General features: G+C 41.3%; 1 protein-coding gene across 1 annotated transcript in view; it reads left to right on the top strand.

The window, feature by feature from the left end:
- LOC108925694 (multiple PDZ domain protein-like) overlaps positions 1-22305 on the top strand; it is a 46386-nt gene extending 24081 nt beyond the window's left edge. The window contains exons 19-46 of the mRNA XM_029259295.1: positions 675-873; positions 3606-3704; positions 5901-5996; positions 6266-6443; positions 7566-7676; positions 8846-8944; positions 10514-10570; positions 10719-10790; positions 11118-11153; positions 11439-11559; positions 12338-12534; positions 12687-12778; positions 13124-13199; positions 13400-13474; positions 15475-15549; positions 15695-15857; positions 16300-16445; positions 16649-16732; positions 17752-17945; positions 18335-18482; positions 18612-18698; positions 19543-19606; positions 19837-19880; positions 19998-20120; positions 20636-20740; positions 21382-21452; positions 21694-21817; positions 22070-22305. Of these exons, the coding sequence (XP_029115128.1) occupies positions 675-873; positions 3606-3704; positions 5901-5996; positions 6266-6443; positions 7566-7676; positions 8846-8944; positions 10514-10570; positions 10719-10790; positions 11118-11153; positions 11439-11559; positions 12338-12534; positions 12687-12778; positions 13124-13199; positions 13400-13474; positions 15475-15549; positions 15695-15857; positions 16300-16445; positions 16649-16732; positions 17752-17945; positions 18335-18482; positions 18612-18698; positions 19543-19606; positions 19837-19880; positions 19998-20120; positions 20636-20740; positions 21382-21452; positions 21694-21817; positions 22070-22216 (3083 nt within the window). The 3' untranslated portion in view covers positions 22217-22305. The remainder of the gene's footprint in view (positions 1-674; positions 874-3605; positions 3705-5900; positions 5997-6265; positions 6444-7565; positions 7677-8845; positions 8945-10513; positions 10571-10718; positions 10791-11117; positions 11154-11438; positions 11560-12337; positions 12535-12686; positions 12779-13123; positions 13200-13399; positions 13475-15474; positions 15550-15694; positions 15858-16299; positions 16446-16648; positions 16733-17751; positions 17946-18334; positions 18483-18611; positions 18699-19542; positions 19607-19836; positions 19881-19997; positions 20121-20635; positions 20741-21381; positions 21453-21693; positions 21818-22069) is intronic.
- Positions 22306-23273: the final 968 nt, after the last annotated feature.

The following is a 23273-nucleotide window of genomic DNA, read 5'->3' as shown; positions in this document are numbered from 1 at the left end:
TTTTACTATCACCTCCTATTCTTGCAGTGAATAAAAAAATGAAGTCATAGTTAATCACAGAGATTTTTTTGATTTAAGAAAACTGCAATATTTGGGTGTGATGCTGTCAAGAAAAAAATTCAGCAAATATAATAATTCATATATTTTTAGGTAAATTGTTGGGGACTGTCACTCATTAAAATAAATTAACATGGGCTCATAGTTGCAACTGCAGCAGCGCAATATGTATGAGAAAGTTAGGAATGATGTACTCTTAGCTGAACTGTCATGGGTCTTGCATTTTTTAGCACGTGCTAAATTATAAATATAGTATATATTGCTCATTTAACACGTTTCATGTAAAATAAAGTACATTTTAATATTCCCAGTTCAACTTAAGCAGTGAAAACACTTGCTAAGGGCTAAAGAGTTTCTACTTCAGATATGCACCAGTTTAACGTTTGGTATTATCGGATTCAGACATATATTTTAAGGTCTGATTTAAAGTTATTTTTATGAAGCAGTATTTTTCAAATGTAATATATTTAACAGACGAATAATGTGTTTTAATTTGAAGTAAATGTGAATAAAGTTAAAGTGTGTTAAGTTCCACCTCCACTGAATCTCAGATGATGTAAGGCCAGTTTGAGGGTATCGATGAGCTTCAGTCACCTGAGGACCTGTGTGTTTGGCAGGGATGACAGTGAGTGCTCTTAAGGATGGCTCAGGGATGGTAGTCCGCAGTATCGCTCACGGTGGATCCATCAGTCGAGACGGTCGGCTGAGCGTAGGAGACAGCATTGTAGCTATCAACGGGGAGCGGACCACAGGCACGAGCAGCGCCATGGGCCGTGCAATGCTGAGGAGGCACTCGCTCGCCGGGCCCGATATCAGGTGAGGACCCAGAGCAAGACCCAGAAGAACATGATGTTCTCAGCCCCACCAGACTGACAACATTTACTCACACAGGCACTGACATTCAGCTCTGTGAAGACCGTGTTAGTTTATCTGCCAATACTGGACAGCCTGAGTCTTTGAGGAATTTGAGGCTATTCACTTTCTAATGGAACATGTAATCAAATTGAACAGGATGTAATTTTTTTTAATTTGTGTAGTGTTTGTGTTTGTATAATGTGTACAATGTGTATAATGTAGTCATTACATTTCTTTTTTAAAAAAAAATAATTTTTTTTATTTAAATGTACATCAAAATTGTGTGCATCAGTACATAATACTTAAGCAATTTAATGTAATAATTATTTTCTAAATGATTACATATGGAGGAAGGTTATTAACTGCTGTCTGGAGCAGCTAATAGTGTGCTGGTTAGTGCTGCTGACTTTCAGTCTGAAGGTTGTTGGTTTGAATCTCATTTGTAGTACCATTGATCAAGGCACTTATTAAAAATGCACCATTAAAATTGCTGAAGTGGAAAATTGGGTAAAAATTTGTAAGTAGTTTAACATTGTAAGTTGCTTTAGAGAAAAATGTGAGCTAAATAAGTGAATACAAATTCGTAGGTTGCTTATCATTTTAAGTAACTTTGGAAAAATGCATTACGCAAATGAATGAATCCGATTAAGATATAATTCCCCAGTGCTGAGCCTACTGCCATCAAACTAATTTATTCCACCAAATAGCAGTATATACTGTACATTCATATTAGTAAGTTGTAAATACTGAATTTTTATCCTGTGTATATTATGACTTCAATTTAGTTTTGTACAGTAATGTTCATGAGCAGATTCCTTTTCATCATCATCATCAACTAGAAACTTTGCAACAAGATGTGTGTTATTTATAAAACATTAAAGACATTTTTGATATATTTGCACTGTGCGCATCATGAAAAACAAAAGTCATTGGATTAAACTGATTGCAGTTGACTTCCCAGTATTCCAGCCTTCAAACCAAGGCAAAGGGTGATAGTTATTTTTTAACCCAGACTCTCATTTAATCTCTGGGACAGAATGAGGAATAATGGAGCATAATTCACTTCAGTCCATATGTGAGCTGTTCCCCTGTGCTCTGGGCTTAAGATATTAAGCATTTCATTGCACCAAACTTTGTTAGAACCTCTTCAGACAGGTTTTACAAATCCTAGTTTCACACTTCATGATAATTACCAAATTTGGGTAACTCCTTTCTCCGTGTCAGTTAAGTTCTGATAGTGTGTGCTGTGCAGTCAACACACGTGTCCACATCACCCAATCCAGTCCCATCATATTTCACGTCAGAGCACTTGATCTTGGTCAAATACTGCAAATTTATTACCACAAAAAACAAAAGCAATAAAAACTAATACGTGAAAATTTTACATATACTAATTTAATCGATAATTCCTATAATATACTAGATTAAAGTCAACTCTACTCTCACACTGATTTTAAAGTGAATCAAAATTATAATTAATATTTATATATGGGAGTATTTTTGACAATGACTGTTGGTGTAACAGACCCACTGCACTTTTCAGTAAATGCCAACGGGTTGAAAGCCATTGCCCTATTGTCCCATGATCTATACCATCTGAATGGAGGATGATTCATACTGTTTATTTTCTGCAATTAGACTTACCATACCCATTTCACTGTGTATATTATGTGTATAAATATATATATACAGCCATATTACCAGATTGGTCATATGCTCATACCATGAAAATGATATCCAATTTGGCAAATAAAAACACATACAAAGCAGACATTTTTAGCAGTCATACATGGATAAGGAATATGCAGAACATTTCATTCAGCCCCACCTATGTGATGCAGTGAGTAGGTAGGTGGAGTCTGACAATCTGGCAGTAACATTATATCCAAAACATGACAGGAAAATAGCCATTTTTGTGTCTGTCACCTCATGACCTGTTTTAAATTAGTACAAAGAGACCCTTATTTTAACTGAATCATTTCTAATTCTAGTTACGTATGGGTTACATTTAGTTTTGAGATGTTTGGGATTACATTTAGCTTTGAGATGTTCAAGATACTAGCAGTATGAATCAGAGTAGTGCAGGCTCAGAAATACACAAAGTAATATAAAATTTGTTTGACTACATTGAGGTACAGGGGATAGCACTGCTGCCTGGAGTATGGTTCTGAATCTGGCTCAGTTTTTTTGGGTTTCCATTATCTCGCCATGTATGCATGGGTTTTCTCTAGGTGCTCTGGTTTCCTCCCTCAGTCCTAAACATGAGTTTCATGTGAACTGCTGACTCAAAATTGCCTGCAGCATATGGGCTTTATGCTACTGCTATCCTGCACAAATAGTTCTTGGTGAATTAATATAAAATGTGAGAAAAAGATATTATATATATATGTATATATATATATTTCAGAGTTATTTTACAATGTAATCCTTAGCTGGTTGGCAGATGCTTTTTACCCAAAAGTACTAGCCCATACTTTATCCATATATACATTTGCATATTCCTCCTGAGGCAGTACAGGTTGGGTTTTTTGCCACCTCACAGCAGTGTGACTCTTTTGTGAAGCAGATCTACCGTACAACTTTTTGAAAATGACTTCACTTTCTTAAGTACTTCCAACCTTGACTACTGCCTTAAAAATGTGCTCACATACTAAAGCATGTATCTGTAAACTGCTCTGCTTCTGTATTTCCAGCATAACCTATGTGCCTGTGAATCATCTAAAGGACTACAAGGCACTGTTGGGGCTGCAGAAGGATGAAACCCTTGTTGTTGACTCAGCTCCCATCCCATGGTGAGCTATGTTTACAGTTCTGATTCTTGTCTCATTTTCATAACAAACCAAAGGGGCAGCTTCTGGTTTGGGATAGTTGCGCAGGGCTGAGGTTCTTGCTGTTTCCCGGTTACATTTAATTTATCGTTTTTACTGTCAGGATCTTGGAAGCTTTGTATCAGATGATAGTACATAGTTTTTATTGATTCTGTAAAATGTGCTTAAAGCACAGTAAGCTCCCACTTTTCATTATCTGGTGGAGAAAAGTGGTGAAAAGTGTTCTTTTTCGAGAAAACTTTTTTTCTAGTGGGCAGATGGCCACTGACCACTGGATGTATGACAACTGGCAATCACATGGGTTACCAGTATCTGGACAGGTGATCTGGATGATAACTATCAATGGCCTCAGCTGCTTAGAGCACATTAGGCCTTTCAAGAAGTACATTTCTGTTTTTTTTTTCCATTAAGCTTTGAAATTTGGAACAGCAGGTGAATTAGTAGTTAGAGCTATGGTTTTGCAATTGGAATCGGGGCTCCCACTGTCATTTCAACAAGCAAAGTGCTTACCTTGAATTGCTCCAGTAAAAATGGAGTAAATGGGTAAATAATTGCATGTAAGAAGTCTGTACAACACCATAAATAGACTAAAGCGTCACCTATACGAACAAACAGACACAGACAGACAGACCATCAGTCATTAGCAAAGGTTTTGCTGGATTTAATGATAGATACATAACAATAATTGCAACTAAGAAGTCTACACAGCAAAGTAAATACACAAAAATGTCACCTATAGAAACAAACACCCAAAGACAGACATAGATAGATAGGTAGATAGATAGATAGATAGATACTTACCATTATCAGTATGGAGAAAAAAGAGCATAAAATACTGGGTTTCTCTACCACTCCTTGAGTGGTGCTGTAAAGGTTAACATTGAAGAGCTTGATTTTTTCCCCCATGTGCTTCAGGTAATTTTCTTGGTTCCAGCATGTCTCGTAGAGCTTGTAAACAGATCTCTCGGTGATAATAAATATAGCTGCTCCACATACACTGGGAACTTGCGGGAAATCTTGAAATCTGGCTATGTTTTGCCATCGTTCATCCAAATGATGGTACCTTATTATCTTTCTAGGCCAAAATATATTCATGAGAATTTTTCCTCCTCTATGAATGCACTCTGTGTAGCCACTGTGAAACCGCAGCACGCATTTTAATTTATACCCAGTGCGATTTTTTATTTTATTATTTTTTCTTCTTCACTGGGCTCTCAGTCAAAAATATTTGAATATCTTCGTTCTCCTGTCATGGTTGACTTTATTGTTATTTATTTATTAATTTATTTATTTTTAGCTGAGAGGCATAGTCTTTATTCACTGGAATAGTGGAAAGAGCTTTTAGTTGCATCAGCTTTTTCTGTGAAAATACATTAAGTGTCATATTTGAAGGTATCATCCCATTTAATGCATAAAGAAATTCCAAAAACGGACAGATACACGCACTGTCTGAAACTGCTTGTCCCAAGTGGGGTCACAGCAAACCGGAGCCTAACCTGGCAACACAGGGGATAGGGACACACCCAGGACAAGACATCACTCCATCGCAAGGCACCCCACACGGGACTTGAACCCCAGGCCCGCCAGAGGGCGGGACCCAGCCAAACCCACTGTGCCACCACACCCTCTGCTAGCTGCTTCTCTAATTAGCTTAGTTAGAAAAATAACTTGAATTATTAGTTTGAAGCACAAACTATGAATACTGTAGATGCACTTTACATTTACCACTTTTAAAGACAAGAATACATCATTTAGGTAACATTACAGTAACATAGTACTGGGTATTGGGCAATTATTATGGATTGTCCCTATATTGCTCGTATTGTACATATGGCTACGAGTTGCAGAGGTGGAGTGATCAGAACCACATGAGACAGCAGCTAGTGTAGTAGTAAGAGCTGCTGCCTTTGGACCTAATGGATCTAGGTGTGAATGCCACTTCTGCTGTAGTACCCTTGAGCACAGTATTTACTCTGAATTACTCCAATAAAAATGATACAGCTGTATAAATGAGTAAATCAATGAAATTTTCTTTGAAAAAAGCACTGATAAATGTAACAGAAGGAGAGTTAAAAAAAAAAAAAACTGATATTCCTTGACAGTGGAAGGATGCAAAGACTAACCATTACATGCAGTACTGAGCTTCTTGCTTGTTCTTAGTGGGGAGATCCCTGAGATTCCAGAACAGGAGGAAGATGAGGGTGAGGAAGGTGACCCATCAATTGATGCATGCAGTGATTGGAACCAGCCCAGGAGGTGAGCGCATCCACTGGCTGTCATGATAGCGTGTGCAGCAGAGCTGAAGCGTGCTGCAGAAAATCCCTCAGCTCTGATATGCTTCCGTCTCCTGTCTGATCAAGGACATGGTGCTATGATTGTACCTTGCCATGAGTGTCACCTCTGGCTAAGTGGGTGGTTACAGTTGAACATCAGTGTGCCTTGCCATCAGAAGACTTTTTGGGGTCAATACCTGAATGAAATTTGCGAGTTGGACTCATGTGAAATGTCCCTCCCTCACATCCCAGAGTGGAACTGCGCAGACAGCTCGGCCAGTCCTTGGGCATCAGCATCGTAGGGGGCCGGCGGATGGGTAGCCGCATGAGTGGAGGCGAGGTGATGCGGGGGATCTTCATCAAGCATGTGCTGGTGGACAGCCCCGCAGGCTGTGATGGGACGCTGCAACCTGGGGACAGGATTTTGGAGGTGCTGCTGGAGGACACAACCTGTTCATTTGCAGTCCGGTTCGACTCATTCTGTAACGCAGACATGGAATTAAGTCAATACTCTTTTTTACTCTAATTGACACAATGTAGCCATTTTTGGCAGCACCATGCAGCACCTCAGAACTTTTTTAACCACATCAACATGACATTGGTAACCTTACTATAACAGTAAATGTCACCAACATACTTGTGGTTGTCATTACAGGTGGTCCTTGACTTAAGACGCATGCAATTTATAACCCTTACTTTTGACCCTTGTCCCATCAACCTTATACTATTTTCGAATCCTAACGTCATAACATCTAACGACAAAGTTTCATTATAATGTTTAACGACGAATGGTCCATCTATTGTATGATAAAATTGACTGGCCATGTTGCACAAAGTACTATATTTCCTATTGTCTTACTGTTACCAGCGATTCTGTTTTATTTACAAAAAACACTTTAGTAATACAATTTTTATTTTGTGATTCCATTCAAGTTACGTTTTCTCTGGTCATGCAGAAAAAAGAACACATTTAAAAATAAAAGTGAAAATAACAGTGCAGCATACAAATATAAATGTAATATTGTCTTGTACACACACACACACACACACACACACACACACACACACACACACACACTGGCTGAAGCCGCTTGTCCTGAGCGAGGTCGCGGTGAGCCGAAGCCTAACCTGGCAACGCAGGGTGTAAGGCTGGAGAGGGAGGAGACACACCCAGGACGGGATGCCACCGGCACAAGGTAACCGAAGCGGGACTCAAACCCCAGACCCACCAGAGAGCAGGACCCAGTCAAACCCACTGCGCTGCTGTGCCCCCCTAAAATATATCATATATTATGAATTATATAATATATATTATATGTTACACGTCCTTGCATAAAGGGGATTTTCGACTTACACTGAAGTCAATTTATGACAAGGTTGTCATAACAGAACCCTGTCGTAATTGAAGAACTACCTGTATGTCACCTCGGTTACTGTGAAATAGATTATTGAACTGAGATAGATGGACATTGTTGTGATATGGATTATTATTTAAAGGGATAAAATACCGCAAAACATCATGTTGCTGGCATTGTGCTTCTCCATGCTACAGGTTGGCGGGGTGGACCTGCGTGATGCCAGCCACGAGCAAGCAGTAGAGGCCATCCGCAAAGCCAGGGACCCCATGGTATTCCTGGTTCAGAGCATCTCCCACCCACCTCCGGTGAGCCTGACTCTCACCTAATCCCCTGGCCCAAGATGTGCTTTAAAGGTTTCCCAATAGATCTTCCTGGGCTGTAAACTTGTCCTCCCTACTTATCACTTTTAACCATCAAAGAGCAGCGCCAGTAGAATTCACCTTTGGAACGGGACTTTTAAAATAAATATACAGTAAATGTAACTAATAATCTTTTCAAAGTGTAATAACTGATGATGCTGTATACATCGCTCTGCCCTTTTGAACCCCCTTCTTGTCCCTGCCCTGAAGTCCCACACCGTGTGGCAATCTCGTACCTTTAGTTTGACTGTTCCTGTAGAAAAATGCCTGATTGTGGTTAAATCCTTAACTTGTCAGTCATGCATAGAAATCCATTATTCATTCTCTACATTTTATTAAACTGAGCTCTTATCACAGTTTTAGAATTAATCAGATTGTGAGCATTTACATACAGGCAGGCAGTCGTGCTCGTTATGTATGTAAATGAGTGGAAAATTCAATTAAAGTGTGTCCAGGGTAAGATGTTGATCCACATTGCAAGGAGCTCCCGTTTCTGTTTCAAAGGAGTTAGACCACCCACTAGGTATCTCGACTAATAAATATCAGCAGATACTTCAGCGCAAAGATTTAATTTGGTTATTACAAGCCCCTTTGTGAGTTAGATATCCATAATGTCTTTTGATCTATAATGCTTTCAAGCATTTCATCTCACCTTCAGATACCTTATTGAAAGTCACTATCATCTCTGCGGTTTGTTCACTACTATAAATGAACAAGCATACTGTTTATTTTGAGCACCGAGAATCTTGCAACATTGTTTCTGTAGGTTTGTTTTTCGAGAAGATAAAGCGTGAATATTTTGGGTGTTGGATTTTGCTGTGGGTTATCACGTGGATGTGTTTATTCTTCTAGTTCAGAGTTTCCACTGATTACAATATTTGAAACGTTGCTCCTTGCAAAGAAGAAAATTAATATCAAGATATGCTTTCAGCCACTGTAAAGTTATGTGAATCTGAATATAGATAACGTTTGTAATAATCTAACAACACAGAAAATTTGAATGATAATGGTTTTACATGTCTGTAGATTTATAAGGCGTTGCTGCTTCCTTAGACAGACTTTTTCTGAATGTTCTGATCTTCCTCTAAAATGGCGATTTATGTGATGCCCCGTAGAAACCTCCACTGCCCTCCCTACCATTAGAGCCATTCTGTGGACCTGTCCTGAGCATCACTAATCCATCCACAATCTGCCACCCACCTGCTCCTCACAAGGTTAGACCCTGAGTCCCTTTATCTGGATCCAAGAAAGTCCTGCAGCGTAATGCTAAAACTCGGGATTCCTGTAACCACGTCCACATGGACATGTTCTCTAACAAGGCGGGTTGCACATGGCCCCCTCTCCTTCCACATTCTACACCCGCCCTTATCCCTTACGCTGCTCATATTTACCCTTAAACCCATCTTCCACCTTTACCCACCTTCCTAATTCTGTACGCCTTCCGCGGTCTGTCCACCTGTCTTCTTCTATCAGCCTTCTCCATTCTGTACACCTTCCTCATTTTCTCTGCCCTCCTGTCTCCTTCTAACCACTTTCCCAGATATTTCCACCTTCTTCATCTGACTGTGCCCATTCTGTCCACCTTCCCAATTCTGTTCACCTTTCTCGTACTATCTATCTTCCTTTCGTTTTTTAATCACGTTTCCAGTTGTTCCCACCTTCCCCATTCTATCCTCCTTTCGTCTTCCAACTACCTTTCCAGTTATTCCCAGCTTCCCCATTCTCTCCACCTTCACAATTCGGCCCACCTTTCTCGTACTTTCTATCCTCCTTTCATCTTCTAACCACCTTCCCAATTATTCCCACCTTCCCCATTCTGTCCACCTTCACCATTCGGCTCACCTTTCCCATCCTACTCGCTACCTTCCTTGTTCTAATTTAACCCTTTGCCTAGAGACAATATATGCAGCTCAAATTAGACAAAAATAACAAAACTCTTATTTTGACCAAAGACAACTGTGAGATTAAATGTGATTGTGTCTTTATAACAGAGTTTGAAAAGTTTCAGGCAGTGCTCTTAATCTTCCTTTGGTGGTGAGAAGAGTTCATATATGTCAAGGAGAAGTAGAGGGAATAAAGATGTGATCTATTTTGCTTTCCTCTGGCTAAGTGGGTGGTCTCATAGTTGAGTACCGCTGCTACAAAAGAGGTCCATTTAGGCTGTAAAGGTTTTCGCTGATAGATACCATAGAAATGCTTTAAAGATATACTTCTCTTTGCAAAGCATGCAACAGTGTAAGCATTTTTTTCAATCTCTTGAAGAATGGGCATGCATTTCTAAAATGTAACAGTGGGAGAATTGAATTTTGAATGAAAAAGAAGAAAAATATCAGTCAGGTTTAATCAATAATCATCTGAATTTTCTAGAAGGTATTTCATCCGTGAGAATTATCGTTGCATGAACTGCTATGCAAAACAAAAAAGGGAGACAAAAGCAAGTTGAGCAAGGACACACGGTTCTGTATACAGACTATGCAGGAACAGCTGCCGTCATCGGTTGACAATAAAAAGATCTGTTTTTAGATTTGCTCTGAGTTCTCAAATTAAATTTGGCCAGATGTTGGCCAGATGCAAAGCAGAATAAACAAGTTCTTTTAATGTCTCATCAGCAATGACGTTAATGTTTTGAAATGTACACACAAGTCGTTTTTCAGAAATATTGTAAACAATGCCAGAGGCATGTACTGTGATTTACCATAGGCATTTTTTATATAACATGATCCTCCTTCAGTAGACTGTGCAGAGTATTTAACAGGCTTTTCTAATTTATATCCAAATACCAGTCACCGGTGACTACAGACTCCAGTGAAGAGGAATTGAATGAAGTAGGAAATTACACAGTAAGGATCACTTAATGTGGTTTTTAATTTCATGCCTTTGCATTTCGTCGTTGTGGACATGAATTTACAGCAGACAAACATATCACCTGTGTAATCTTACATGACACCCCTTGTACTAAATGGCACTGATGTTTTTCTCTTGCTTTAGGGGGCCAAGAGCCCAAATAAGTGTTTCACCCTCCTCTCCTCACATAACCCTTTTGCTCCTACTCCATTTAAGGTTTGTGGGAGTGTGTATTATGCAGTGGTTCTTCCCTAATCTTGTGTGATTGTGTGCTGGTATGGTGTGAAGATTATGGCTTCATGCTCATGTCTGTCCAGCTGTAAGGTATCCTCAATCCACCGATGGAAATCGTACAGTATGGATGGAAATTGTGTGATTTGTCTGAATAATTGTAAAAATCATCTAATCTGTTATGTTCCTGTTCATGAAATTAGAAAGGATCTAAAAGGATCCTAATTTGTATGATTGCTCAGCAATACTTCCAGCTCATTGCATTTTGAAAATTTAAATGTAATGTCTTGCATTAACTGAAATTTTTAAAAACTAAACAAAAATACATATAAATTGTTTGCAGTGTCAGTTTCTATTTTTACCTTGGATGTTATTGCAGTGCAAACTTACCTGTTAATAAACAAATTAATAACCAAACGTCAGTTTTATTTCTGAAGTCTGATAAATTTGGCCGCCGTGGATCACGCGGCACATACTTATAGTTATAGGTGCAATTGGCTTGGATTCTATTCTGTGATATTATAGTTGAAGGATATTTTCTATTTGTGTTACTCTGTTTCCTTCATGCTGGCCCAGCCACCAGCCCAAGGCGAAATAGGGAAGGGGTTCGGCCCTGTCTGCCCTTTCCTCAAGCTGCCTGTGGTGCCTCACGTCGGCGAGACGGACACAGACGCAGTGGCGGAGGTACCAGCCAGGCCCCCCCTGCCCTCGGAGACTCCCGGTGATGAGGAAGACGAGTTCGGCTACATCTGGAGTATGTCCTTGTCATTGCCCTGTCCTGTGCGACAACCAGTAGGCCACTAGGTGGCTCCACACCTCAGATGTTCACTCCCTGAGGTTTCCCTCTATGACTCACAGGGATCGGACCCTGTTTGAAGGGTGGGTAGACATACAGGTTTCTTATGGTAACCAAGATGATCTGAAGGAAGAGATGGGTTTAAATGGGAACACTCCTTTGATCAGAAGTATTCTTTTTTAACACGATTAACTGCTTGTCTCTTATTTAAACCCCAGAATATAACATTCAGAAGCATTTGCAGTCTGATGATTTAAGGTGGTATCAGTTGTTATATTTAAATATATACATACATACATACACACACACACACACACACACACACATACATTTTCAGAACCACCTGTCCCATATGGGGTCACGGGGAACCAGAGCCTAACCCAGTAACACAGGGCACAAGGCCGGAGGGGGAGGGGACACACCCAGGACGGGACGCCAGTCCGTCGCAAGGCACCCCAAGCAGGATTCGAACCCCAGACCCACCGGAGAGGAGGACTGCAGTCCAACCCACTGCGCCACCGCACCCCCTCTCTATATTTAAATAGTAAAAGATAATAGTAACTCCTGGCTGAAATGAATTTGTTGCTTTTTCTGCTTAATTTTGTAGGTTTATTAAAAGTGTTTTGTAAATTTTTCAGGTAACTATTTGTACAGATGAGTCACTTCAGCGTAAGGGCATTGATCTGAATGTGTAGAAGATTGCCTTACATCAACTGCTGCTGTTTGTCTTGCTCAGGGAAGATGGTCCAGAGGTACGGCGGTTTGCCGGGGGAGCTGCACATGATTGAGCTGGAGAAGGGTGAAGTAGGGCTGGGCCTCAGCCTAGCAGGCAACTCTGACCACTCCCGCATGAGCGTCTTCGTGGCGGCAGTGGACCCGCGTGGGGCTGCTGGACAGGATGGGCGGATCTCCGTAGGGGACGAGCTGCTGGAGGTGTGATTCCTTCCTTATGCTCAATGGAAACAGAAAATGTGAAGCCACTGTCAGACACATCCATCCTTGACCACCTTCTCAGTCGAAAAACTTTTTGTACGCATCTTCTAACACCCACGTCCTCTATTTTTCTCTGTTCTTGGTGTGCATAGATAAACGGGCAGATTCTGTATGGACGAAGTCACCAAAATGCCTCCTCCATTATCAAAAGTGCACCTTCGAAGGTCAAAATCATTTTCACCAGGTACGTGCTTTGAGGTATATGGCAAAACCCGTGTGGAAGGTGGCGTTATGCAGTACCACTGCCCGCCAACAGAGGTCAGGAGCACCATTCAGAGTATTGTCTTACACACTGGATACTTGACTTCATCTCAGGGATCCCTAGGGATGGATCCACATCCAGAGTGTGCCACCATTTGCCAAGCTCCAGCTCTCCCAGCTCAGTTTCTGGAGCAAATGGCTGAGCTGCAGGGCTGCAGTGCTGCTTACGCTCGTGTCTCCAAGGAGCGAAATTGTGTTTGATCACACTCAGTTGCTCACAATCAGAAATGCTCGGTTGTGACGTATGCAAATGATCACTTCTGAACAGGAACACAGAAACTTCGAGCCAGATGGCCGTGGAATCGATAAGAAAGTATGGAGGCGTGCTGGACATAGAAACCGAGGTAAACCCGCCATGCAGCTGGGTCCCTTGTTCAGCTGGAGTAGAAACCCAGTTAGCACTCTGATGACTTTCTGGTCCTTTATATTTTTACATCTCACTCTCCGTAAGCCTCCCCTGCATGCTTTTTATGTTATTAATACAGATATTTTCACATGTGAATTTGGCTCGGTAATTTATTTTTGTTTTTTTTTTTTTCTTTAGCTGGCCTTTAACCAACCTGTAATATCTCCCTCGGCGGTAGATGTCAGTATGTTCCATCAGCCATCATTGGCCAAGGTGGGTACTGACAGTACAGTATGTGTTCATACCAAATAATTCCAAACAACTAACCAACCAATGTCAACAACCGCTTGTCCTGAGTGGGGTCGCGGTGAGCCGGAGCCTACCTGGAAACACAGGGCGTGGGGCTGAGAGGGGAGGGGACACAACCGGGACGGGATGCCAGTCCACTGCAAGGCTCCCCAAGCAGGGCTCGAACCCCAGACCGCCACACAGCGGGTACCAGCCAAACCCTCCACGCCCCCCCCCACACCATTTGGGTGGAAGTATCTGACACTGCATGCAAAATTTACCGAAACTATTCCCAGTTGCGCAACTGAATTACAAGGAAATTCCAGTTAATGATAAGAATCTTCATTTTTGTGATTATCGCCAGACCTGCACATTCATATTCATGCATCTTAGTAGCCTCCAGCTGAATGCTTTGTTTTTCGGCTTTTCTTGGTAGTGGTGAGCAGGTGGCTTAGTGATTAGAGGTGCTGCCTTTAAACTCAGAGGTTACAAGTTCACTTTCACCTTCCTGCTGTAGTACCACTCATCAAGGTCCTTAGTCTGAATTGTTCCAATACAAAAATTACACAACTGTAAAATTAGGAAATCATTGTAAGTCATGTTGGAGAAAAGTGTCAGGTAAATGTATTATGTTGTGAAACCTCAGTAAAATAACTACCCCATCTGTTTTTTTTTTTTTTTTTTCTATACTTTCTCTGTTCATGAGATAAACTGAAGAGGAATTTAATAGTGTGTTGTCATTTATTAAGTTTGGGATTAGGAGGAACTGGGAATGAGGATCAGAAAAGAGGAACCCTGCAGTGGGGCTGTGGCTGAAGATATAGCTCATGATGCAGCAGTTGAGAGGATATGAATGGAAAGCATTTGCATATCATTAATTAATTTAGCAGATGCTTTTCTTCAAAGCGGCCTTCAACTCAGAAAACAATACAAAGTGCATTTCACCAACAGATGGAGATATCTAGATGCAGATGCATAATTCTAGGGTAGTTAGCTTGTCCAGTGTTCAATTTGATGCAGGCAGCAGCTACAGGAAGCCAATATAGAGAGACAGGGGGTACATAGGAACGATTTAGCAGGACAAACACAACTCATGCAGCTGCATTTTACATTGAGCGATGCCCAGCAGGCCCATCATTGGTGATGGATCATCTCTATTTCACAGTCATCATTCCACTTGTGATGTCTGCTCATACCGATGGAAACTCCTCGGAAGCCTGCGTGCCATTTCTTTTCATCTTACAAGCTAAGGACTTCTTTAGGTAGCTTGACACACTTGTTTAGCAATGTTGGAATACCATGGATACCCCTTGAATGAATGAACCAGATTCTTTTGTGCATATATTATTTTCCGAATTAGCAGAGAGCATTTGCTCACATGTGAAATGTGAAACCAGATTGTTCTGCGCATTCACTGGGTGCCCCAGACAGTGTTTTAATAATGAAAAGGGTGTAGAGCAATAATACCTTTCAGTAAAATGAACCAGACAGTTTATTGGATAGTGGAGTCCAGTAGGTATATTCTGTTTTCAGTATCCATTATTATTATTATTATTATTATTATTATTATTATTATTATTGTTGTTGTTGATGATAATGGTCCTCACATTCTTTACTAGAATTGCATTTATAATAAAATATTTTTAATGTTCTCATTAGAAGTTTTGCCTAATTAAACCACTCCACTATTCAAATTAAATTTTTGTCTTTTAAAGTGTTCCACTTTGCCCATTTTTTTCCCTCTTTTTTTCTTGAAAATTCTGGAAATTATAAATTCTGTCTGGTCCTTCCAGTAAAGTCCAGTCATGTGTGGGTGAACTGTATTATTATTATTATTATTATTATTATTATTATTATCTGAAATGGGAGCGAGTTTAACAATCATATGCATTATAACCTGAATGAACTGCAGAATGGCATGCATTGTTAGAGCTATATAGAAAAATAAACAGTATTCACTCCTGACTTTTTTTCTTTGTTTGCAGTGTGATGGAATGAAAGCTGGAGAAAGGATCCTGGCTGTGGGTGACAAGAGCACTGTGGGACAACCTGCAGAGAAGGTGAGATTAGTGCACTGAACCGGTTTCTGTGTGCTCTATTTTCTAATGAATATTGTAATATCCTCAGCCTGTGGAATCCTGAGACACAATAATAGACCTTTTCTCCCAGGTACTGTGAGGTAAATCCCATGTGTTTTGAACCTAGGCTTCCAGTCTGCTGGACAAGGCTGACAGCATGGTGAAGTTTACTGTCTCCTCGAAGGGCCCCAGCCCCATTCCCTCAGCAGCTGGTCCACAGAGAAGTATCCCAGAGGTGCCGATAACCAGAAGCCCCAGTGTGCCCCTCATTTTGATGGAGCCAGACTGTGGTGAGACATTTACATTTACATTTACATTTATTCATTTAGCAGACGGTTTTGTCCAAAGCGATGTATATCTCAGCAAAAATACAGACAGTGGTGTCTTATGCATAGCCAGTGGCAAAATGCAACATATCTACATAAGCACAAACCAGAAATGGCACACCATTCATTCTGCTCATCAGCAGTGTGCTGGAACAGGTAAAACCTTCTTAGAAAAAGAGATTAAGTAGGAACAGGTTGGAATTATAATGGAAATCGATGTCATTAACATCATTCCTTTGACTACTCATAAAAATTAGATGGGCATTGGTGTCTAGTGTTTTTTATAAAGCTCACTGCTTTGATCTAATTTCAAACAAAGCAGTTTGCCTAGGCTGGATTTTCATTTTCTAAGTGCTTCAGTAGTTTAGATGCTAATGACTTGCCCTCGTTGGACTGTTTCCTGTAGGATCCAGTGGACCACCAGCTCCAAACACCTTTTCATCCAACCCAGCGACCTGTCCAATTACCCCTGGCTGTGAGACCACCATTAAAGTTTGTAAGGGGCACAATGGCCTTGGTCTCAGCATAGTAGGAGGCAGGGATACACTGTTGGTTAGTATGTTCAATGTTTGCCTTTTATGAGATGTTTGCATATGTTCCTATTTTGTATGTACATATGACTGAGAAAGAATAGATAGATAGATAGATAGATAGATAGATAGATAGATAGATAGATAGATAGATAGATCTGGACCCTGAATCAGACCTTTGGAGCTCATTTGTTGTCTTTCCACCTTCTCTTCATATCCATCTAGGGGGCCATCGTCATTCATGAGGTATATGAAGATGGAGCCGCTTTCAAGGACGGGCGTCTGAGGGCTGGGGACCAGATTTTGGAGGTACACTGGAGCTTGTTGCTCTCTTGGCGCTAGTGGGACCACCCGAGGCTTGGGTGTGAGGGACAGATCGTAATTATAGCGGCTTAGTCACGCTCCTTTGTTTCGGAGTATGACATGGTCCTCCTGTGGCCCGACCATATTTCCCTTTGATCTTTAATGCTCCCGGCTCCTTGCAAAACCATCGTACTCTGTAGAAATGAGGGGACAGTCCACTTTACTGGTGTCCGATCGTAATGATGCCTCACCATCTGAAAGCTTGATCATATCTATTTTTTTCCACATACAACCATTTTATTAGTATGTTTTGAGAGAATTAGAGAAGAGTCTATGTACCACAGGTGAAAATTAGAAATTTGAAGAGATAAAAATTATGTTTTGATAGTTTTTTTCACATCCCCATCCATACTCCCAATTTCAATAACCGCTTGTCCTGAGCAAGAGCCAATCTGGAAGCATTAGGTGCAAGATTGAGTGGGGGTGTACACTGTGGAAGGGGCACAGCTCAATCACAGGGTAGCCATTCAAAAGGTCACTTACCCCTTTACACATTAAGGGGAATTTAGCATCACCAGTCCACCTGAACTGCATGTTTTTGGATTGTAGGAGGAAACCAGACAATGCGGAAGACACCCACACAGACACGGAAAGAACAAGCAAACTCCACACAGACTGAGCAGAGATCAAACCCATGTTCTCTTACACCACCCAGGCACTGTGATGCGGCAGAACTACTCATTATGCCACCATGCTGCCCTTTCACATGACCACTTAATGTGTTTTTTTTTTTTCCACAGGAGACTTGTGAACTGTCTTGACTAACTGTTAATTCCACATTACATCAGGCAGTGTTTGGGGAGCGAGGTTCTGGACTAACGCTGAATGATTAATCCCTTCCCTCCAATTACATGTCAGAGAAAGGCGTTACCTTGCATAAAACTTTCTCTGGCAGAAACTCATTAAAATCCTTACCAGCCCCCATGGGGCTTTGTCAAACACAACTCTGGCCTCTTCTCGAACAGGTCAATGGCTTCGACCTCCGGGAGACCACACACGATGAGGCCATTGAGGTCCTGAGGCAGACAGTGCAAGATGTCCTTCTGACCGTGTACCGCAGGGAGGCCTGCTACAACGACGTCGACCTGTGGGACATCTTCACACTGGAGCTGGATAGGGAGTCTGGCCAAGACCTAGGACTCAGGGTTGCTGGGAAAAGGTACACCAGGCAACTGTGACATAATCGTCTTTCTCTTCTTTTGCTACCATGTTATACTTAGAGGTCTGGCCTACAAAAACACATCTGAACTTTCTGCCCAATTGAGATTAGTTGTCGTTTTCCAGCCAAAGCCTAACTGCTGTAGATTGAGTAACTAAAAGACCGTTTTGCTCAACAGACAAAGTCCATCTACAGTTGGTGTCAAGGAAAGGTAACATCACCCTTGAAGTGTAATCTCCATTTGTCGGATTGCCTTCCTGGTCTTTTTGGGAAAACGAATGCCTGTCACACTTTCAGCCCAAATGCAGATTGACAGTTCTCCAAAGGCAGACTTGCTTTCATTCATATCAGGAAGATCAGGCATCCTCACCCTCTTGGTGCTCCAACAGGGATGACAGGGGCGTCTTTGTGTCAGACATCGTAGAAGGGGGCTTGGTGGAGATGGATGGTCAGCTGAGGAAAGGGGACCAGATCCTGTCTGTGAACGGGGTGGACGTTCGTGTCTCTACAGAAGAATCTGTGGTAGCTCTGTTAAAGGTCAGCCTGAGCCCCTCGGGCAATGGGAAGTCAAGTGTGCTTCTATTATCACACGTGTTTCAATTCTGTTAACGTTTACCAGGACCTGGGGTGCTCACACAACTTGTGTTTTTGTGTTTGCCCTTTCAGAATTCTACAGGAAAGATAAACCTGGAAGCGGCTCATTTTAAACCCTGGTCTTTCTCCTTGGAGAGAACACTCTCAGTTGGCAACCCGGTAACTTTATACACAGATACGCCACTCTTTTTCATACACACTTTCTTCACTGGTCAAAATTTCACGCATTCTTTTACTTGTTTTTCCATTATTTTTGTTTTTCTTATTTTATTTTTCACCCAGCTGATTTTCTTGCAAGTTTTTTTTTCTTTTTTTCAATTAGTTTTCTTTTCCTTGGTTGCCAGATGGCATAAATTCAGAACAAGGGGGCATAATAAACAAATTTGTAATTTGGCTTCTATGTTTATTGGCTCTTTGCCTTCCTTTCTTTATGACTAGTGTCAGCTGTACTTTCAGTACTTTATGTCACTTTGTTGTGCAGAGCACTATACTGTATAGAAATAAACAAATTGAATTCAGTTATTAGTTATATTCATAAAGTATTTATACAGTACAAATCAAACTTTGAGTACACCCAGGTAATACTTTTATGAGACAAACTGGACAGCAAAGCAATCCACACATGTCCTATATCCCTGGAAACTGCTACAGAAGAGCAATGAATATCAGAAATTCAAAGAAGTACGCTCAGACTTTTCAGTGGTACTGAGTAATATATTAAGCCATTTATGTAATGTTATTTTGTCTGTAAGGGGGTGTGGTGGCGCAGTGGGTTGGACCACGGTCCTGCTTTCTGGTGGGTCTGGGGTTCGAGTCCCGCTTGGGGTGCCTTGCGATGGACTGGCGTCCTGTCCTGGGTGTGTTCCCTCCCCCTCTGGCCTTATGCCCTGTGTTACCGGGTAGGCTCCGGTTCCCCGTGACCCTGTATGGGACACGCGGTTCTGAAAATGTGTGTGTGTGTGTGTGTTTATTTTCTTTCTGTAAAATTGTTTTTTAACTCCAGAATAGTGAAACAGGCAGCTATGAAGATGCATCCTGCAATTTGTCTGGTGATGGAAGTCTTCAAGGTGAATTCCATAGTTGGAAGAAATATGGTATCCATAAAAACAATTCTTGTTTACTGCATTGAGCGAAGTGACACTCAGATAATAAAAGTCTAGGTTGGTGTTATGATATCTAGTGCAATAATCTGTTGTTAGTAACAGACGTCACTTTGACACCTTCAATCTGTTATTAATTACAGTGAAACATAATGATCTCCGATTTATTTTGCATCGATGTTTAATTTTCCCAACAGCATCGGGTGACTGCCTAGACATTCGGACAGTTTCGTTTACAAAGGTTATTTCTCTTTTTCTTTCAAAGTGGTTTAAGTTATTTCAAAAAATATATTCAAAGTCATCAGTGTGCCTGACATCTGCGGCTTCCCTTCATCCGCGCCGCTATTTCTGTTTGCAGGGACCCACAAATTCCCTGGGAATCAGTGTTGCAGGGGGCGTTGGGAGTTCCCTGGGTGATGTCCCCATCTTTGTTGCCACGATGCATCCAGCTGGGCTGGCGGCACAGTCGCAAGCTCTAGAAGTAGGTTTCCTCACAAAGGTGCTGACACACATCCTTAGCACTGGGTCATAAAACAGAAACTTCACAGTGGTGTACAATGCACCGTTCTTCTGCCAAGCTGCTATGGGAGCCTCAGCAGAAACCCCGACTTCGAATCTCTTCTCGCCCGCCTGCGGTAGAATGGCAGACAAGCTGACCATTGTCCCATCTTGGTGGAACAGATTTGCTGAAGACAATGAGCCTGCAAAGAGGCAGCCATCTGTGACCATAAATTACTAATACTTCACTGCATTCAATACATAAAAACGAGTGGAGGGTTTGCATGTGAACTTTTGACCTGAACATCATGTTTTTCTTTAATGGTCGTTAAGCAGTGATAGAGAGTTCTTTATTATTATTATTATTTTAAATTTCACTGATATTGAAACTGCATGAATATGCTCAAAAATTCAGTAAACTTTTGTTTCAGTTTTACATGTCGCTAAAAAGACCTACACTGGATGACAGAAATTCTGACAATGCATGTGTGTCTTCAGGTTGGGGACCAGATCCTCAGCATTAATGGGGTGTCTGCAGAGGGCCTCAGTCACACCGAGGTTGATGCACTGCTGGAAAGAGCTTCAGGGAACATCGAGCTGCAGGTCTGGGACTAATAGCTGCTTCCAGACATGAGGCAGTCACTGTGTATATTATCCATAACTCCTTATTCAAAGGCAGGGTCATGGAGGTCTGGAGTCTATCCCAGAACCAAAACCTGAAACAGCATGCCAGTCCATCAGAAAATAGCTGCACACATTCAGACAGAAGGCAATTTAGAGTCACCAGTTCACCTCTCTTTAGATTGTTGGAGGAAATCAGAGCCCCAGGAGGACACCCATGTGAACATGGAGAGAACATTCAAACTTCGCACAGACTGAGCAGGGCTCAAACATACATATGTGGAGCTTTGGAGCTGTGATGCATCAGCGCTACCCACTGCACCACTGTGCTGCCAAAAATAGAATTTACAAAGTAAATAAGTGGAATTTACAAAACATCAAATGTTGGGACCTTGATGTATTTCTGCATGTACATTACTGTGTAATTCATAAATGAATAGTAATTATGTTTAAAACAACACAATATGTAGGCCTGCATTTTCCTTTTGTCCCCAGATTCCTTCATTCTTGTTCATGTCACTGTGTCACATTCCCAATAAGTGATTCAGATGCTTTGTTTATTGAAAAAGGTCCCGCTCACTTGAGCCCAGCCCCATGTATGTCTGTTTTCATGTTTTGTGCAGGTGGCCACGAGGGATGATTTTGCAGACAGTCTGGAGGAGAATATAATGGTTGGCTTCACAGATGATCCCCGGTATGGATACACACTGGGCCAGCCCCATGATTCCCTACTTCACAACAGGCCTTCAAGTGCTTCTCAGTTCTTCTTTGTCTGGGATTACGAGGATTATTCAGGAACAGTTTGCTTATTTAACAGAATCAAATATTTCCAGTCGTGATGCATTGTTTTTGTGTAAAATTTTGGCTCAGGGAGTCAAGCTTGAGCAAATGTTGGCTTTCTTCAATTCAGCGTTTGGTTCCTGTTTCCATCACAGCCCTCTGGAGTGCAGAACTATCACTCTGGAACGGAAGTCGGCAGGCTTGGGATTCAGCATCGTTGGAGGATTCGGAAGCCCACATGGAGACCTCCCTATTTATGTGAAAACAGTGTTCGGCAAGGTAGGAAAGTTGTGGGTCACTTAATATCTTCAGTGATGTGTTAGGTCACCAAGGGCCTAAAGCTCCTAAAGCTCTTGATCTCTCTGTCTACCAAGCAAACTGGCAAGTTTTAAAAGTTATTACAGAATTGCTGAGTGCTGTATATATCTGTTGACCCTCTCCTAGCATGAGTTCCCGTTTATTAAGAGCTTTAACGTTTGTACAGATGAGATGATACAGAATACATGCAGTTTTCATTATTTTTTTATACAGGGAGCTGCCTTTGTGGACGGCCGGCTGAAACGTGGGGATCAGATCATCGCCGTCAATGGCCAGAGTTTGGAGGGGGTCTCTCAGGAAGAAGCGGTGGGCATTCTGAAGAGAGCCAGGGGTGCTGTAGACCTCACAGTGCTTTCATAGATGAGTTCTGCACTCATCACCATTCAGCTGCTGTGTAGACAGATCATATTATCTGAACTTCTGTTATTAGTGTATGACACTGTGATCTTTTCCCGTTACCTTAAATGTATATTTTCTGTCTCTTGTTAAACCACATGCACATCTGTTTCCTCCAGACAGGTCACCTAAAGAATAAAACTTGCTGATGTGCTTCACAGGCAAATAGTGAATCATATTTTGTGTTTTTGGTCATGTTGTGAATGAGTTAAAATATTGGATTTTTTTTTTCTGCTGCTCCATTATTTTCACTGTAGACATTGAGTAAAACCTGTGAAGACATTGTTAGAAAAGACCTTTATTTTATGTGTATATCTTCTCTGTGCTGTAATTTAGTTGGAGGGTTGACTCTGATGAGAGAAAGGGAAAGATAGAAGAGGGAGTGACGAAGACAGTGGAGTGTAGCAGGAATATTCAACACATTACTTCTGCTTTGAACTTTGGTCGTTACTTTACAACGTCAAACAAGTGCTGCTGGACTTGACGTCTCCCACAGCTCATCGGTAATGCAGTCTTGAATGTGGTCTGTGGTGTGTTTGAGTAGAATAACGTGTTTGCTCAACTGTGTGCATTTGAAACCAATGAATTAGCTGTTTGGCTGAAGAAGAGAAGAAACAGAATTTTTGGAATGGCTAGTTCGTTAGTCTTGACATCCAGCTCACTGGAATGCTGTGGAATGAGAGATTAGTGTAGAGTCAAATGCCTCAAAACATCATCAGTTTAAGGTAGCCATTTAGGGAGGAGTGGACAAGAACCCATCCCAAGCAAGGAGAAATATTAATATATTTACAGGAAACATTATGGCAAGTTGTGCTTGCTGATGGGGTCTACTTACTTTTCACACAAGGTTTCTGAATGTTGTCTGATTTTTGTTTTGTTTCTTTTTTCCTTCAATAAATTGTAACTTCTGTGAGTAAAGTTTGCATGTGTTATCTATTTTGAGATTTGATTTGTATACTGCTTGTACTTTCTGAGGACTGGAGGATGGTTGGTTATATTATAATATGTAAAACCACCGAGT

The sequence above is a fragment of the Scleropages formosus genome, chromosome 16, assembly GCF_900964775.1.
Source record: "Scleropages formosus chromosome 16, fSclFor1.1, whole genome shotgun sequence".
Classification (NCBI taxonomy): domain Eukaryota; kingdom Metazoa; phylum Chordata; class Actinopteri; order Osteoglossiformes; family Osteoglossidae; genus Scleropages; species Scleropages formosus.
The sequence above is the reverse complement of the archived record's forward strand: the minus strand, read 5'-3'. Positions and strand labels throughout refer to the sequence as shown.